At 49.7% G+C, this 18,158-nt stretch overlaps 3 protein-coding genes across 4 annotated transcripts in view; 2 read left to right on the plus strand and 1 right to left on the minus strand.

Moving 5' to 3' along the window:
* Positions 1 to 18,158, minus strand: part of LOC136399362 (leukocyte immunoglobulin-like receptor subfamily A member 5) — a 429,345-nt gene that overhangs the window by 144,601 nt on the left and 266,586 nt on the right. The gene's annotated exons all lie outside the window — the stretch shown is intronic.
* The window catches only part of LOC136397139 (leukocyte-associated immunoglobulin-like receptor 2), a 32,324-nt gene continuing 21,181 nt past the window's right edge, over positions 7,016 to 18,158 (plus strand). The window contains exons 1-4 of the mRNA XM_066371727.1: positions 7,016 to 7,290; positions 7,709 to 7,744; positions 9,449 to 9,778; positions 10,588 to 10,647. Coding sequence (XP_066227824.1) covers positions 7,257 to 7,290; positions 7,709 to 7,744; positions 9,449 to 9,778; positions 10,588 to 10,647 — 460 coding nt within the window. The 5' untranslated portion in view covers positions 7,016 to 7,256. The remainder of the gene's footprint in view (positions 7,291 to 7,708; positions 7,745 to 9,448; positions 9,779 to 10,587; positions 10,648 to 18,158) is intronic.
* On the plus strand, positions 13,170 to 15,273 carry LOC136397140 (leukocyte-associated immunoglobulin-like receptor 1). Its single transcript, XM_066371728.1, has 7 exons — positions 13,170 to 13,251; positions 13,372 to 13,482; positions 13,577 to 13,619; positions 13,713 to 13,750; positions 13,959 to 14,005; positions 14,527 to 14,714; positions 14,911 to 15,273. Exons 1-6 carry the CDS (start codon positions 13,170 to 13,172, stop codon positions 14,671 to 14,673), a joined length of 468 nt encoding a protein of 155 aa, XP_066227825.1. The 3' UTR covers positions 14,674 to 14,714; positions 14,911 to 15,273.

The following is an 18,158-nucleotide window of genomic DNA, read 5'->3' on the forward strand; positions in this document are numbered from 1 at the left end:
AAGCACTTGTAGGGTTTTCTTGTGTGTGTGTGTGTGAAGAGATACAGAGAGAGAGAGACAGAGAGAGTAACCAACTGTGACAGACAGACAGAAAGGGGGAGAAATGAGAAGCATCAGTTCTTCATTGCAGCATCTTAGTTGTTCATTGATTGCTTTCTCATATGTGCCTTTATCGGGGATACAGCACAGGGAATGACACCCTTGCTCAAGCCAGTGACCTTGGGATCAATCCAGTGATCTTGGGCTTCAAGTCAACCACCTATGGGGTAAAGCCAGTGACCATGGGGTCATGTCTATGAACCCAAGCCAGAGACCCCTCACTCAATTTGTTGAGCCCAGGCTCAAGACAGATGAGCCCACATTCATGCGAGCAGCCTTGGGTTTCAAACTTGAGTCCTCTGCATCCCAGTTTGATATTCTATCCATTGTGCCACCACCTGGTCAGAGAGCAATTGTAGATATTTTATACTCCTTTTGTGTGCTGAGCACCAAGAACACGTTTTACAGGACAAGCTAGAGCTTCTCTCTCTCTCTCTCTCTCTCTCTCTCTCTCTCTCTCTCTCTCTTTCTTTCCAAATTAATTTTAAAATTTTATTTATAAATTAACCTTAACCTGATCTGATCTGAACAGACACTTCTCCCAAAAGGACTTACAAATGGCCAACATATATATGAAAAGATACTCATCTTCACTATCTATTCAAAAAATGCAAATCAAAAACTACAATGAGATGCAACCCTACACCTGTTCGGTTGGTTATTATCAACAAGACAGGTAATAACAGTGTTGGAAAGTTGTGGAGGAAAAGTACCCTCATTTACTGCTGGTGGGAATGCAAATTATAAAACCATTATGGAAGAAAGTAGAGTGGTTCCTCAAAAAATTAAGAATAGAACTACCATATAACCCAGCAATCCCTTTACTGAGTATCTACTCAAAACTTCGAAAACATTGGTACATAAAGACACATGCACCCCCATGTTCATCGCTAGAGCTTATTTCAAAAGAAATAACAGGAACTTAGAGTTCAACTGAGGTCCAAAGACAGAGACCCTTGGAAGTTACAGTAGTAGCTGAGATGAAGACAAAAGGGTGATAGATTCACCTTGACCAGGAGTTGAGATTGCTCCCTCTCACTCATTATTTTACTCACAGAAAAGCATGCAGGAGTGGCTAGGGCCAGTGCTTGTTGAATTCTCTCAAACATATTTTTAAGGAGTTTTATTAAAGGGGGAGATTTATTAAATGGGCTGGTTGCATATGACTAACATGGGGCAATCTGACTCAAATCGTGTGCACTGGGCACACCCCTGAGGCAGGTTATATTCCTTTGCTCACATACCAGTTGGCGGGAAAAGGAGGAGGGGGATGGGACACAATTCATAAGCTTATAGCATTTGTCCATAGGATTTATAAAAAAACATTTCTACATATTAAAACTTATAAGGTAACATCATAGCAAAAAATGTTGTTCTAAATATAAAAAGATATTCCTAAATTTTCTGGTGTTCATTTCCCATTTCTTTGTTTAGAGGTATATACATTAATTACATGTTTTCAGGAGTGGGGGTAGTTTCCATGGGGCCAGGGGATAAATGCCTGACCTGTGAATGGCCCATCAAATAGAAAAAGAGGGAGAGGGAAAGGTTTTCTTAATCTCTCTCTCCCTGCACCTGGTAGCTATTTACCTGCTTTCCTATAGGTGTGGGGGAAGGGAGGGAATCCAAGTCTCCCTTTCCCTCTTCATTTACAACACAATGCTATTGGCCATCCTGAGTTGGTGTAAATCACACAAGTATAAAAATCATTTCTACAAAATTTTTCTGTATGCCTAGCTCAAATTAATAAAATGCCCTTTAAGCTTCCTAGTAGAAGGGAGTTTCCTACACAGTATGTTTCTGCAAGCCAGGAAACTTTCACATTTCTTTCTCTTTATTTTCTATAGAAAAGAGGGGACAAGAAACTCAACTATTTTCCCTAAAATATTAATACTAACTTTCTATTCATTGGTACTTTACCACAATACTGTCTATGTATTTATGTGTGTCTCCAAGTATCTATCTAGGTATCTATATGTCTATCTATGTATCTTTGTATCTATCTAAGTCTCTTTCCAAGTCTGTATATCTGTGTGTCTAGATGTCTACGTAAGTATCTATCTATGTATTTATCTAGTCTGTTCCAGTACCTGTTTATGTATCTATATATTTAAGTTTCTATATAACTATGCCTATATTCATTTCTGTATCTCTGTAACTATGAATTTGTGAATCTATGTAACTTTTTATATATCTATGTGTGAGGTTGGTTGGCAATGGGGGAAGGTCATGACAGGAGCCAGACCTGGGAACTTTGGCTGGCACCGCCCACACCCATGCCCGCCAAAGGAAACTTCCCAGGAGCACTTAGAAAAGATTGACTGTCCGTCAGCCAGTGAGATTTCACCACGTCATATCAACTCACCTTCACCATATAAACTCGCATTTACCCCCAAATGGGAAAATCCGCACGACTTCTCTGGCCCTAGTCTCATGAACCAGAGAACCTTGTCAGGAAGCGCCCTGAATAAATCTTTACTATTCCACACTTCGTGGCTATGCCCTTCTTTCTTCCTGCAGGGGGGAATACCTTACACTATGTATCTGAGTATCTATGTATGTATGTATGTATGTGTGTATCTATCATCTATCTATCTATCTATCTATCTATCTATCTATCTATCTATCTACCTACCTACCTACCTATGTATCTATCCATCCATCCCTATCTATCTCTGATGAATTAATACTCTGGGTTTCATTTGGACAGAAGTTCAGACAGGTTATGAAATATCTCAGTAGAAATGCCTTCTGGAAACCCAGGTCTCTCTGCCCCAATAGGGGAAGCTAGAGTTGGGCCTGGGAACTGCCTGCCTCCCTTCTTGTGAGAGTATAAAAATGAGCCCCATGACGTGGCCCCTTCACACTTGGTGACCTGCAGGGCCCTGTCCTCCCACCCACAGGACTAGGACAGAGCAGTCGGTGAGAGGGCAGCCATGTCCCCAATCCCACCACACTGCTGGGCCTTGCTGAGTTAGAACACAGGGACCAGCAGGGACAAAAGGGGTGGGACTGAGGTTGTGGTCCAGTTCCTCCTCGGTCCCTCCTCTAGCCCGGGACCTGATGTCCTCTGTGGAGAGAGTCAGCCATGCAGGCCCTGCCCACTCTGGGTCACCTGATCCTAAACTTCCTGTAGAGGGGCCAGTGACTCCAACCTGTTCTAGATCTTGGGATAGTGACAAGTCAGACACAGAAAGGCCAACAAAGGTCAAGTTGGAAGGTGTCTGGAGGTTTGTCTGGTAGCTACTATACAGGAAGAAGCTACCCTCTGGGAGCCCTGTTGCTGAGGGGGGTTTGAAGATTACGGTGGCAATGTTTTCTCTACAGCACACTGACCTGGACCCCCATTTAGGGAAATGGGGTGGTGGGTGGCTTTGTCACTGGGGCTTTCCTTGCAGGGCTCACCTGCTCCAGGTGACCCACACGTGGGACAGTGAGGAATTTCTACATGATTCCTAGTCCCTGCCTCCCAAGGGCAGCTCAGACAGGAGTCCAGTGGATTCTGAGAGTGATCAAACCCTGATTTATACCATAGAATGTCCCTCCTGACTGTCCCCTGACGGCTGCAAACACCACAGGATGTCAGCACGGATTTCCAGACTCCTCAGGCCCAGTATATGCAGAACTGGACCCCGGTTCCCACGAACTGTGACCTGACTTTTCTCTTCACTCTCTCTCCTTTTTTCTAGGTGAAGGTGATCAGTTCAGGCCCAGAAAACAAGGTCATTTTTTTTTTACCAAGGTCATTTTAATTTTCCTTAAGTCGCCTACACATCACTCTATCCCAGAACCCTGTTCCTGTCACCCCACATGTACTCACCTGTCCTCAGGTGTGTCCACGTCCCTGCTGAGTGCTGTCCCCTGAGCTGAGGTCCATCAGCTCTCAGCCCCACAGCAGGTATTGGGACCTCCAATGGAGTCTCGCTGCGGGCCCCGCCCCATTCTCTCCTGCAGGTGAATATAGAAGAAAACTAGTCTCATGTTTTTGTGTCCCAGCTGAAATCCTCAACTGGATGAATTGAGGTTGCATTAGATCCCTGGTCAAAGTATTTTCTCAGGCTGTGTCTGCCTCTGGCCACACCCTGCCCTGCCCCATCTGACAACCTTATTGCTGGACAAGTTGATCTCTTTCAGTTTCTCAGACTCCCTGCACTCACCCTGCACTCAGGACTGTCTCACACGCTGAGCTCTTCCCTCCAACACCTCAGCCTCCTCTGATCTGCTCAGCTGAGCAACGTCCTAAGTGTTTGTCACATCTCAGAATAAACTTCGGTTTCCCAGATGGGAAGGATCTCCGTAATCTGTCCTGTCCTCATACTTGCTGTGCTCATCCCAGGGCTGTCAGACTCCTGTTCTTTCTCCTCCCTGCATGTGATCCCCCAACATCACTGCCCGTAACAGAGAGCATCTCAGCATTTTGTTTCTGACTGTCACAGGATGCCACTTCCCTCATTCTGTTCCACAACTTAAGCTCATGGACACAGCACCAAAGTCACCTCTTTTTTTTTTTCTTAAGTGAGAAGCAGGGAGGCAGAGAGACAGACTCCCGCATTTGCACCAGCTGGAGATTCACCTGGCAAGACCTTTACCGAGCAATGCTCTGCCCATCTGGGGTGTTGCTCCTTTGTTCAGCACCTGAGCTACTTTAGCGCCTGAGGCAATCCATAAAGCCACTTTCAGTGTCCAGGGTCAACTTTGTCCAAGAGAGCCATGGCTGTGGGAGGGGAGAGAAAGATAAAGAGAAGTGAGATGGGAAGGGGAGGAGAAGCAGATGGTTGCTTCTCTTTTATACCCTGACTGGAAATCAAACATGGGACATCCACACTCTGGGTTAATGCTCTACCTCTGAGCCAACCAGCCTAGGTCCTAAATTCATCTCTTGATGCAAGAAGGCTGCCAGGGCTCCTGCCATTGCATGTGTTTGGATGCTTGGTGGCAGAGAAAGACAGATGTAGTAAAGGGGTCTCCAGGCCTAATCACCACCTTTAATGGTGCTTTCCTGGGACTGTCGCCAGCAGGATTCCTTCCATCTCATTGTCACGGACATGGTCACAGGGCTGCTGTTCAGATTTGATCCTGGGGGTACAGGTATTGTTTTTTTGTTACATGAGAACCTCAGCCTGGCTAAGAACTGAGGCTCTGATTCAAATGAGAATGTAGAGTGCAGATGTTGTAGAGGTGACATCAGTCTCTACCTCACTGTCTTCTTATTAACACAGGGAAGGAAAGGTTATTTTCTTATAAAGGACCCTCATATCCAATTCTGCTTCCTGCCAGGGGACCCAACCATATGCACCATCAAGCCTGAGCCTGGCTCTGTGATCCCCTGGGGACAGCCTGTGACCATCGTGTACCAGGCCCAGCTTGAGTGGAGTCATCCACCAGGTAAAGGAGGATGGAGGACCTGCTATAGGGATCTGAGAATTGTGCCTCAACTGTGTCACAGGGGACAGAGGCCAGATTCCACATCCCACAGCGAGTGTGGTCACTGCCAGGAGTTATTATTGTTGCTGCTGTCACAAAGGGTCCTGTTGGTCTGAGTGCAGTGAGCCCCTGGACCTGAGGGTGACAGTGAGGACGTCTCTACTCAGCCCTCAGGTTTGCCCGAGGTCCCTGCACCCTGTCCCCAACTGTGTCCTCTGTCTTCAGGCTCCCTGGTCTCCTGGTGAAGCACAGCCTTGGGGCTCCCTGCCCCTCTGCACATACATCCTTCAGCCTTCACAGGACGCTGGTCCAATATGGACATCATGACGATGAAAAGTCTCGTCGTGAAGACGTGGTCTTCCACAGTGCAGGGTGCAGGTGGGAGCCCGTGGGAAGAGGAGCTCACCCACCCCCAGGTCCAGGCCTGACTGCCCAGGCTCACAGCCCAGACCATGGAAACTTCCCAGAGCCTGGGTGTCAGGTGAAGGGGCAGCAGTGGTCATGAGGTCTCCCTTCCAGGTCCCATCATGGCCAGAGGACCTGGATGCAGGTGGGTGAGTCCACCTCCTCCCGCCATGTGGTTTCCAGGCTGGACACCACAGTTCTCCCAGTAGTGGGACTCATGTGCAGGGGAGAGGGCTGGTTTGGGTGACATGGGAGAGGCTCTGCATTTGAGTCCCCTGGAAACACCAGAGAGCAGAGACCCTGCGGCCTTCTGGGACCAGACTTTTCCTGGAGACCCACTGTGGACACTCTCATTTTGTTGAGCCAGGCTTGGTCGCTTCGGAATAGGGGTCAATGAGATTTGAGCAGGTACTCTGTGTATGAGGCCAGACTCAGGGTTGTGGCATGTAGATGGGACCAGGATCCAGCCCGAGAACACTGGTCTGTCCGTGGGGTCATAACCCACCAAAGTCCCGGGAGGAGGACTGACAGCACGAGAGCCCATGCCAGGCTATTTGTGGCATATCCTAAGAATTCTGATGCAAGTTCATCTTATTTTAATACCAAGCTTTAACATAGAACATGGTATGAATTTAAGGGCACAGCGTGTTGATGTGATGTATTTCTATTGCACTTAGTTGCCTCTGTAGCTGTGAGGTGCACAGACACCTTCCTCTATATTCTCTCAGCACCTGCTGGGTGTCCCATGTGCCCAACCCAGAGCCCGCTCCCATGGTCTCTCTCCTGCCGGTTCAATCCCTTCAGTATTTTATATTTGTTGTTGGGTCACCCTACCCTTCCCTTTAGCCACTGTCCTTGTGAATGAGATGGGAAAAGCACTCATGTGAGCAGGATAATTTTAACATGTAGCATAACAGTGAATACTTGGAGGGAGATTTTAGGACCAGTCAGCACAAAGCGGTTTTACACTTCCCCAAGAACAGAGGGTTCGTTGGTGCGGTAGGAAATGACACTGATGTCAGCTGGTTGCACAAAAACACTCCCTGCTTGGTCCTGTAGATTAAAGTGAAGTCCACACTCAGGTGCTCATGCAGAGAGGAGTTCAGCTTCATCTGAGTATGTAGCGGAGAAATATTTTCAGAAGCTGAGGTCGTTGCCTGTCTCATTAGCAGGAAAAATGAGAAGGACTAGAGAGCTCTTCCCCTTTTCACAAAGATGCTGACGTAACAACCCTGCGGTGGGCCCCTGACTAACATACCCTGCTCACAGGCTGCTGGCGGCTCTTTCTCCCACCGACTCCAGAGCAGTGCAGGCTGCAGGGACTGACCATGTCACCCTTTCCCACCACCCTGCTGGGCCTCGGTGAGTCCTGGAATGGAGGGGCAGCATCCCAGGGACAGAGGGGTGGTAGATTGCTGAGGCCTCTGGATCCCTGCTCTGTCCTGAGTCCAGTCCGGGTTTCTTTGTGACCCTGGGTGAGTAACAGGACCTCTCCTGGAACTTGAGCTCAAATCACCTGAGTCTGTTCATGGACAGTTCCATCCTAGGAGCAGGGACCTGGGAAGGGGACAGGTTCAGCCTGAGCGCCTGATTGGAAGAGGGTGTGGGGGAGTTGTCTTGAAAAGAGAGCAAGAAGAAGGGTTGTGTCAGCGGTAACGCTGAAGAGGGTGGTTTGGAAATTCTCAGAGGCTGAGCCCGCTGCCCCCATCTGGGCCCCTGAGAGCACCACCATGAGGACACCGGGTGCTGAACACTTTTCTCATGAGACCTTCTCTTCCAGTGCTCTGTCTGGGCCACATGATCTACATGCAGGAGGGTGAGTCTAAGTTTATAAATTTAGATTTTCATATATGTTTTAATTTAATTTTTTTTGTACTTTTCTGAAGTGAGAAGCAGGGAGGCAAAGAGGCAGACACCTACAGTTGCCTGACCTGGATTCGCCTGGCATGCCTACTAGGTGGTGATACTCTGCCCATCTGGGGCGTTGCTCCATGGCAACTGGAGCCATTCTAGCACCTGAGACGGAGGGCATGGAGCCATCCTCAGCACCCGGGGCCAACTTTGCTCCAATGGAGCCTTGGCTGTGAGAGGGGAAGAGAGAGAGAGAGAGAAAGGAGAGGGGGAGGGGTGGAGAAGCAGATGGGCACTTCTCCTGTGTGCTCTGGCTGGTAATCAAACCAGTGAAATACACAGGCCAGGCCGACACTCTACCGCTGAGCCAACCAGCCAAGGTTGTTTTATTTTTAAGGATAATATTTATCTTTAGCCAGAAAAAGTCCCACATCTCTCTCTGTGTTGGAACCTGTCTGTGCTCACGCCATCTGTCTCACTCATCATCAGAATCCTGGCCTTTCTATCACTAACACAAACAATTTTCTCACCGACCCTGACCTCCTCCAGGGCTGACATCTCCTGTCGTTGGGCTTGGCTAACTCACACTTGACCATCTGGTCTCAGCTCAGAGCCTCCCTGCTCTGATCCCAGATGAGGTCAGCTCGACCTCCATCTGTTCTGTGACCCCACTGACCCCAGGTTGTGTGTCACAGCATGTGGCCTTGGGTTTGCACAGTTCCCTCGTCAGTCCTGCACTCCCTCTGCACCTGCAGCCCAGGAAGGGGGGACCCCATGTGAGTGTCTCGTGTGTGTGGAGCCAATGTCACAAGGAGGGCGTCTGCACACGGACAGACAGGAGCTAAGATACGGATGAAGAGTGAGTGGATGAGCGACCAATTTCTGAGTGGTGACCCTGGGCCAGCGCCAGCCTGTGTCGGGGACAGTGTAACTGCAACACCTTCCTTCTGGTTCAGGGCACAAACCCGCTCTCACCCCACCCAGCCTAGTGAGACACATGGGGGTTCAGGATCCTCAGGGACAAGGAAACGGAACTAGGGTGAGGGGAAGGTAGAAAATGCAGAGACAACCAGACATGAGGGCTCCACAGAGGTTGTGCCCATAGAGGTTGGGGGTTCTCACCCACTGGGTCCCATGAACAGGGCTGGGCTGGAGCTCCAGCAGAACCCCCTGGACTTCCAGTGGAACCTGAAGCCCCCATGAGTCCCCACAGCCTCCCCAGCTGCCCCTCTGACCCGGCCCAGATCACTGCCCCCCTCTCAGAGTCCTGCTTCCTGTGCCCACGAATGACCTGCTCATCCTCATCCTCTGCCTCCCTCCCAGCCCTCTCTGTCCCCTAGACATGGCCATGGGCAGGGACACATGCCTGGGGACTCAGCCTGCCTGGGACCTCCCGTGTCACCCTGAGAAAAGCCCAAGTATGTTCATGACAGAGCATCCTGTGTCAGTGGGGAAATCCCTCTGCAGTGATGAGAATTCAGGCACCTGGAGTGAGCGTGGGGTGGTCTTTGTGGGAGAGGGTGGTGGAAATGTTCTCAGACTGGGTTGTGATGGCTGCACAGTTCTGTAAGTTGCTAAAAGACAGTGACGTGCGCACTTAAACCAGGGGACTGTGAGGTTTGTGATGTCCTCACAGTGGACCCTGAGACCCTGCTCTGCTTCCTCCCAGGGGCCCCACCCACACCCTCCATCAGGGCTGATTCAAGGTCTGTGATTCCCCGGGGACAGCCTGTGACCATTGTGTGCCAGGGCCCCGCTGGGGCTGACAAATTCCGCCTGGAAAATATGGAGAAGGTATCTGATTATAAGGATCAAGGCAACATATCTCAACCTGAGTCACAGAAGACAGAGGCCAGATTCCACATCCCTGCCATGAGTGAGGACACCACTGGGCATTATCGCTGCCTCTATCATTTACGTGGAACACACACCTGGTCCAATCGCAGTGAGCCCCTGGAGCTGAAGGTGACAGATGAGGATGTGTCCACTCTGCCCTCAGGTTTGCCACAGGTCCCTGCACCCTGTCCCAGCTGCATCTCTGTCCTCAGGCTTCCTCTCCTGCTGACCCCCAGCCCTGTGGCCCCCTGCCCTCTGCACAGGTGATCCTAAACCTTCACACCTGGCTCAGGGCCTGGAGCCCTGATCCCTTCTGGACCCTGGGGTGACATCGATACTAGCCCAGCCTCAGAGTGGGCACAGAACTGACCCTGGTGGCTGGGTGGGGAGTCGGTTTCCAGAGACCAGGTGGGTACAGACTCCCTTCAAGGGGACATGTGTCATTTCCCTTACGATGATGTTAAACATTCCTTTTCATGGACCAGATGCTGTGGGGTCCCAGGCAATGTGTCTCTTGTGTGTGCTCATTTTTTTTGGCCAAGTCATGTGGTCCTGGAGTCCCTGCCCAGGGCTGGACCATGCTTCTAAAGATTTGGGTGGTGAAGCTGTCTTTCCTCTATGTGTGATCAGCCCCTGAGATCCCTGAACTGGGGGGTCTTTCGGGGAAGCTCGGAACCTCTCCATGTCCTTTGGGGGCCCCCAAGGAGCTGCTCCCTGCTGCTTTGTGAGGTCAAGGCGGCCATGGTGGTAGGAGCGTAGAAGAGCTAACACCCTCCCACCAGAGGAAGGGAGCAGGGGCTCTCCTTGTGTTCTGCCCTTCCCACCTCTCAGGTATCTCAGGAATGTCATCTGGGACTGAGTGATGGCAGTTGTGGCTGGTGGGTTTACACTGAAGGTGGAAAGAACCCACACTTAGTGGGACACCCCAGGCATCCCCCACAGGCATCAGCCCTTCTCCTGCCATGTTCACAGGAGACCCCGTAGTCACCAGACCCACCCCCAGCACACACGCAAAGCCTGTCTCCTCAGCTGGTGAGTAGAGACCTCAGCCTGGGGATGGGGCATGTTTGGGGACCTCTGTGCTGGGGACCAGGCTCCAGGGACCAGCCCTCTGTCCTGGGCTGTGATCACAGACTGAAGACCACAGCAGGGGGCTGCCACTCACAGAGCATCCCTAATATTCATGATGGTGACATCACTGGCCTGACTCACTAACTGCCAGGCTCTGTTAAAGCATTTCATACCAGCATCAGCCCGTGAGGGGGGTGATCCTCTCACATCTAAGAGACCAGCTTTTGTAATCTGTGAAAACAGAGATAAACTTTCTTGCCTAAGGACACAGAAGGTTATTGAAGAAACAGAACTAGCCCAGGGTGGCCAGAACCCACACTTCAGTTTGTCCACCGCTCTGCACCGCCCCCTTGTGGGCAGGGCCCTACCTTACATGATAGAGGGTAACTGGACAGAGGGACAGAGAGACGGATAGCTCAGCTTCAGATCTCGGACACTAGGGGAGAAGGGACTTCATTATGATTGTACTTGAACAGAGATTGAGCCTCCTGGAGGAGGAGAGAGCCCTCTGGGGGAGTCCTGAACACAGTGTTGTTGAGGGGACACAGGAGAGAGGTCACCACACAAGGCACAGGCTTAAATCCGTTTCCGCCGGACAGAAACAGCAGACAAGCTCTTACTACCATTCAGCAGATATTCCCGTTGCCTTGTCTGCAGCAGCGCCCACCTCTGGGTGGCTTAATGCGCACGAGGAAGGATTAGAAATGGCCCCTATCCTCCGAACTCTAATGGAGAATTGGAATGAACAAAAAATGTATATATGTTTATATGTGCAAATATAAATATATAACTCATAATGTAAAGTTCTAGGCCTATAATTTAAATTATGTTAGTGTATATATTTATGTATTAAATCGGTAAGTAATGACAATATAATAAATACATTACTATATCATTACAAATGAATACAGATGACATTATATTATGTATTATTATGCATATCAAGTATTGCTAAAATTAATCTATGCCAATTTTAATATAATCTTGTACTACATGTTATTAAACATGCAAATATCTAAAAATCAATTTTATATAAAGCACAAGTTCTTTTAAATTTGTATTTTATATATATAATTTAAATTATACATATATCTTAAATCTCATAAATTCAAATATATTAGCACTTACTATAATGTTATAATCAGGTAATTTATTATAAATATGTACAATGTATTATACACATTACATATATTATATGTATATTTCATACACATACAGTTTTACATATTTATTTATTTAGTTAGTTAGTTTTAGAGAGAGATAGACAGACAGACAGGACAGAGAGAAATGAGAAGCATCAATTCTTTGTAGCAGCTCCTTAGTCTTTTAGTGACTGCTTTCTCATATGTGCCTTAACTGGGGGCTCCAGCTGAACCAGTGACCCCTTTCTCAAGCCAGCAACCTCAGGGTTTTGAACCTGGGAGTTCAGCATCCCAGGTCGATGCTGTATCCACTGCACCACGACCTGGTCAGGCTCATATGCACATAATTTTAAATTGTGGCCACTGTCCTAGAGGGGAGCACTGACATGTGTGTGCAAACGTGGGTGGGCTCCTGGATTGTGGACCAGCAGGAGGTGTGGAGGGGAGGCGCTCTGGGCGGTGAGGTTTCCTGCTTTCTTAAGAGCTGGTGAAGACTCAGTCTCTGAGAAGGCCGGGGGCGCTGTCGCCGAAGAAAGAGCTCAGGGACTCGCGTGGACAAGGCCCTGGACCTCAGTTTCACTATCTGATAACAGGGCGGTAACGCGCATGCGCAGAGGACTTAAATAGTAATGGCATAGATGGACATTTAGCGCATGCGCCAAAGCCAATTAGTGGCAGGGGCTCCATCACCTCGCTAGCTAAGTGCAGGGCTGCAGGCAGCACGAGGACGTGGCTTCCCCACTCAGGCAGGGCCGTTCTACCCCCTCAGGGGCTGTGTGAGAAACCAGCAATGAGAGATGGGATGTCTGTGCTTAGGTGGGGACCCAGAAGGAGGCCAGCACTCCCTGTTCCCCAGTGTCTGTCTCCACAAGGGGCATCGAGGAGGGCGGCGCTGCCCCCTACGAGCTCCTGCAGGAAGGAAAGGGGTGCGTCTGCGCCACCCGGTGCGCAGGTAGTTGACCACGTAGTTGCTGAGCCCTGGCAGGGTGGGCAGTGCAGCTGAGGATCTGACTTTTAAATTTATTTAACTTCAATATCACAGGCTACAGTACCGATTTGGTCAGGACAGATGTTGGTTATTTCCATCCACACGGAAAGATCTAGGGGAGCAGGTGGGGCACCGGGGTGAGGGAGACCCCTGTGCGGGGACCAGGAGACTCAGCCTCCTCTGTACAGCTCCTGCCTTTGACATATTCTGATTTCTCATCCTAGGAAACACACGGACACGTTCCCAGGGCAGTACCAGTCCTGGTGAGTGATGGGGACACAGGGCCTGGACCTGGGGCGTGCCTCTTGGGGAAGAGAAGTAGCGTGGGCTTCAGTGTTGGTCATATTCCAGTTATGTCAACGGCCAGTGGACAGAGGATGTCAGCACTCAGGACCCCGGTTTTGCAAAATGGTTCCAGCTCATCAGGAAGTGGAGGTACATGAGAGGTCACATAGAGGTGTGAACATGACAACACCCAGAGTATGCATAGTATGCAGTAGGTGCTCCATAAATGCATGCTGCCAATACTGTGGTTCCCTGCTCCCTGCTCCCCAGGCCTGGAGACAGTGTACATCTACATTATCGTTGGGGTTTCAGTGGCCTGCGTCCTTTGTCTCCTCCTCCTCGTCCTCCTCTTAGTCCATCGTCAACATCAGAAAAAGCACAGTAGGTCTAAGGCTCAGGGTGGGGTGACGGGAAAGGCTGCTTTGGGTACTGAGAGAATGGCATCTGTCCTAATTCACACCCTGACTGTCCTCAGGGACCCCCTACAGCAGGGGTGAGGAGCAGAGGCCCCAGGAGAGGTGAGTCCATCCCTAGGAGTGACCACCTCCCAGTTCTCTGCCTCCAGATGTCCCCCCTCCCCACCTCCTTGCTCACTTGTTCTTTGTTCTCAGGCTCAGCTCAGCTGTTGACATCACAGAGAGCACACCAGGTGAGGGGACAAGGGGAGGGAACAGAATGGGAGAGGGGAAATGCATTCAGTACTATTCAGGAAGCAATGGGGTGGGGGATGTTCGGGAACATCATAGGGTTTTCTAGATGGGGTGGGACATATTTTGACCTGTAAGGTACAGGTAGATTTGCCTTCCAAGGTCCACCCCAAAGAATTGACCACTGTTCTCTCCCCACCCCCAATGTAGCTGCAGGTGATGAACTTCTAGAGAAAAACAAGGAGATGCACAGCCCAGTAAGTCCTTGTGTTAGTCACCTACTGCTGTGTAACAAAGTACCCCAGATTTAACAGCTTCAGAAAATTATCTGTTTCTTGGGTCAAGAATTTGGAAGCTGATTAGCTGGTGGTTGTTGCTCACAGTGTCTCCTCATGTTGTCGTCTTGATGACCAGGACTGCATTCATCAAAAGGCTGGGTTGGGGCTACAAGTTCCACTTGCAAGACGGTGCCCAACAGGGCAGTGGGCAGGGGCCTCTGATCTTCCTCATGTGGGCTTCTCCATGGCAGCAGCCTCCCCCAGAGGGCGGGGTCCCAGTGAGGGGAGGACAGAAGCCACAATGTCTTTTGTATCCTCTCCATGGGTGTGACATGCCCTCACATTCCATATTCTACTGGTCACACAGACCAACTCTGATTCTATGTGGAAGGGGACCACACAACAGAGACTGGGGAGGTGGGACCACATGGAAGCTGGCTGCCAAAGTCTTTCCTTCCCACAGCCCCTCCCCTCAATGCCCACCCCTATAACTCCCTCAGAACCCTGTTGAAGGAGACGCCCAGGAGGTGACCTATGCCCAGCTGGACAAGCGGACCCTCACACTGAGAGGACCCCGAGCCATGTCCCCACAGTCCCCGGATCCCACAGCTGATTCCAGCATGTATGCAGTCCTTGCCAGACACTGACTTCTGGACCACCAGGCATCCTGCACCTACAGACACAGGAAGTTAGTGTATTTGGAGGACTTCCCTATGTAATCATCCCTTTCCTGAAACTCATCTAATCAATTCTCCTAGAAGTGAAAGCTGGAGTCTGGGGACCCTACTCGACATGTAGGAAGGTCATTAAACAGGTGGCCCCTCCTACAGTCCACCAGCTCCTTGGAGACTGCTGTAACACTTGTTTCCGAAATCCACTTGTAGACACCTGGCTGTTTCCAAGAACCCAGCTACAGTGGCCCAGCAGTTTCCAGAGACCCAGCTAATGTTCTTCAGCAGTTTCCAGATACCCAGCTACAGTTGGTTGGCTGTTTCCAGAGACCCACCTTCACTTGCCAAGCAGTTTCTTGAGACCCAGCTACAGGCCTACAGTCACCCTGCTGATTCCATACATGTCCTCTGAATCCTCAGCTTCTGCAGAGACTGAACCATCTTCTTAGCTGACTCTAAACCTTTCCTAGTCCCATGTTCTTGACCTTGAACCTGGACTCTATTGATGCAGCTGATAGCTGAGGCCCCGTTTCCTGGATCCTGCTTCTACTTGTTCATCAATAAATGTTTTCAGAAACCCTACGATGGCAGCCCTGCATGAAGATCTGGGGTACACTGGTGCCATTCCTGTCTCTGCCTCCACAGATGCTCAAATCTTAGCGAGGGGAGACAGAAAAAAAAGGTCTTGGTGTTTTCTGATCTGAGTGGTTCTCAGGGATGGGTGAGGAGACTTCTAAGGGGACGTTCAGCTGGATGAAGGTGCAGGGCTTACACACCACCCAACCACACGCATGCACAGGCCCATGGATGCACAAATGCGCATACACACACACAAATACACACACACACACACATGCGCGCACGGACACACGTGTAGACTGGGTGAAGGTGTGGGGAGGCTGTGATTCCACAGGATGGTCCCTCAGCTGTGAGCCCACTCCAAGGAGATGGCCGTCCCTCACACCCCAGGATCATCCCCCACTGGACTCCACACAGTGGTGTCCATTCTGTAAACACAGTAGGACCCATTCAGCTCTCCATCGTTGTCCTTCATCTGACCCTTGTTCCCTCACCTGGGTAATCCCTTCAAGTCCAGTACTGGGGGTTGTTCTTCCCAATAAGCCGGCACTGACTCCTCCCCTAAAGTGAGAGTATTGGCCTCCTGCCGCTGCTGTAACAGGTGGCACATAGTGGCTTCAAACAACTCAGTTTATTGTCTTACAGGTCAAGATATCTATGAAGTTCTTTCTGTTAGATAATTATTGTTGTTGGCTAGTTTGAGATAAAAATATTTAATATTTGCGTAACTCAAGTAAGACCTCCATTTTGAATAATAAAGATCACAAGAGGTTCTCGCATGACCAGACAGTGACGCAGTGGATAGAGTGTCAGACTGGGATGCAGAGGATCCAGGTTTCTAGACCCTGAGGTTGCCAGCTTGAGCACAGGCTCATCTGGTATGAGCAAAGCTCACCAGCTTGGACCCAAGGTCACTGGCTTGAGGAAGGGGTTACTCGGTCTGCTGAAGGCCCAGGGTCAAGACACATATGAGAAAACAATCAATGAACAACTAAGGGTGTTTCAATGAAAAACTGATGATTGATGCTTCTCATCGCTCTTTGTTCCTGTCTGTCCCTATCTATCCCTCTCTGTAAAAAAAAAAAAAAAAAAAAAAAAAAAAAAGATCGCAAGAGGTTCTCAAGTGGCTTGTTGAACAAAACACTATGTTGTTGTCAGGTCTCTCTGAGAGCTGGAAATAGAGCAACGCCAGCTCTGAGCATGCACAGACCAAGGTGAGAACACAGCTGAGTGTCACGTGGGCTTCATCTGTGAAGCTCAGTCCATCGCTGGACAACAGAGTGAATTAAGGAGACACTAGTTGGTGGGAGAGAAGCTGCACCAAATTTTTCAAGTACATGGATCATGTTTTTTCCTCCCCAACATGAGAAATAATTCAGAGCCTCCTGTGAGCTGCATTTTGCTAAACCGCACCGAGTTCTTCCTGACGCCCATCTGCGTCCATCCCACGACTCACGTCTGCAGTGTGTCTGTGAGCACAGCGCTCTCTGGAATATTAGCTTTGTCTGTAACCTGTTCCCTCTCACCCATAAACATTGTGACCAGTTGGAGGTCAGGGACACTTCTCAGTTGCCGTGTTTTTCCCTGCCCAGGAGTGAGTCTCAGCAGAGAGTGTCTTTCTTTCAGAATTGAAAATGGTTTATCTTGACTAGAAAGAGAAAGGCTTTCTGTGGGCGGTGACTCTGACCACAGACCCCGGTTCCCTGCAGCACATGGGGCACCCTGTCTGCTGTGATCACAGTGCCCCGGATCCGCAGAGCCACTTCATGTGCTCTTTCCAGGGTGGAGCCTGCAGTCTGGACCTACTGTTTCTTAAGGCGCTGGTCAGCTGGGCTGGGAAACTTGGGGGTCTGGGACAATGAAGGTCAAAGCGAGAGATCTCAAATGACAAGGGCCTTGGTGCTCTAGGAACCGCACGCTAAGAGTCTGGGTCTCTTCTCCTTGCACAGCAGTGACCGCTGGGCTGCGTCTCCTCTCAGTTGAGTGTGAGTCTAGACAGATCCTCAGGTCTGTGCCCTTGGGAAGACTGAGCCCCATCTGACCCAGGAGGACATGAGACCCTTCATTGCAGACCCCTCCTCCGTCTCCCTCAGACCTCCCCTGGCTGCCCTGGGACTGAGGAAGGCCCTTTCCGATGACCCAACTCTGCAGGCAGCCTGCCTGGTGCTGTGGCCTCAGCAGCTACTCTGAGGGCTGTGACCCTGAGAAGCCTCAGGACTCTCTCTCCAGGGCCTGATTCTCCTCTGTCTCTGCCTCATGGGGCTGCCCTCCCCTGTGACGTCATAAAGATGTGACTCAGTGCTGTGAGGGTCGGAGGCGATGAGGCCACCTTCCCTAGTCACAGTGCCTGTGCACTGGGCCATGAATGGACCCAGGAGTCCTCACTGGTGTCCAGATGGAAATACAGCCACCAGTTTAAACTCTCCTGATTTTTTACAGACCAACCTCCCCAAAAGCCCCACCCACTAACGTTTCCATAACATGAGAGTTTCTTTACTGAATTTCCTTCTGTAGACTTAGAGGCTCTCAGTTTCCAAACAACAAAAACCAGCTAGGAATAAACTTAACCAAGGAGACTAAAGACTTGTACTCGGAAAATTACAAAGCATTGATAAAAGAAATCAAGGAAGATACAAACAAGTGGAAGCATATACCGTGCTCATGGTTAGGAAGAGTAAACATCATTAAAATGTCTATATTACCCAAAGCAATCTATAAATTCAATGCAATACCAATTAAAATACCAATGACATACTTCAAAGATATAGACCACATATTCCAAAAATTTATATGGAACCAAAAGAGAACACAAATAGCCTCAGCAATCTTAAAAAAGAAGAATAATGTGGGAGGTATCACACTTCCTGATATCAAGTTATACT

The sequence above is a fragment of the Saccopteryx leptura genome, chromosome 3 (genome assembly GCF_036850995.1).
Source record: "Saccopteryx leptura isolate mSacLep1 chromosome 3, mSacLep1_pri_phased_curated, whole genome shotgun sequence".
Taxonomy (NCBI): Eukaryota; Metazoa; Chordata; class Mammalia; order Chiroptera; family Emballonuridae; genus Saccopteryx; species Saccopteryx leptura.

What these genes read in the sequence shown, in the direction of transcription:
- LOC136397140 (XM_066371728.1), top strand. Translation starts at nt 13,170, where the DNA reads ATGTCAACGGCCAGTGGACAGAGGATGTCAGCACTCAGGACCCCGGTT. An exon ending in CAGCTCATCAGGAAGTGGAG is followed by an intron (nt 13,252 to 13,371) that starts GTACATGAGAGG and finishes CCTGCTCCCCAG; the next exon opens with GCCTGGAGACAGTGTACATC. An exon ending in ACAAGGAGATGCACAGCCCA is followed by an intron (nt 14,006 to 14,526) that starts GTAAGTCCTTGT and finishes TAACTCCCTCAG; the next exon opens with AACCCTGTTGAAGGAGACGC.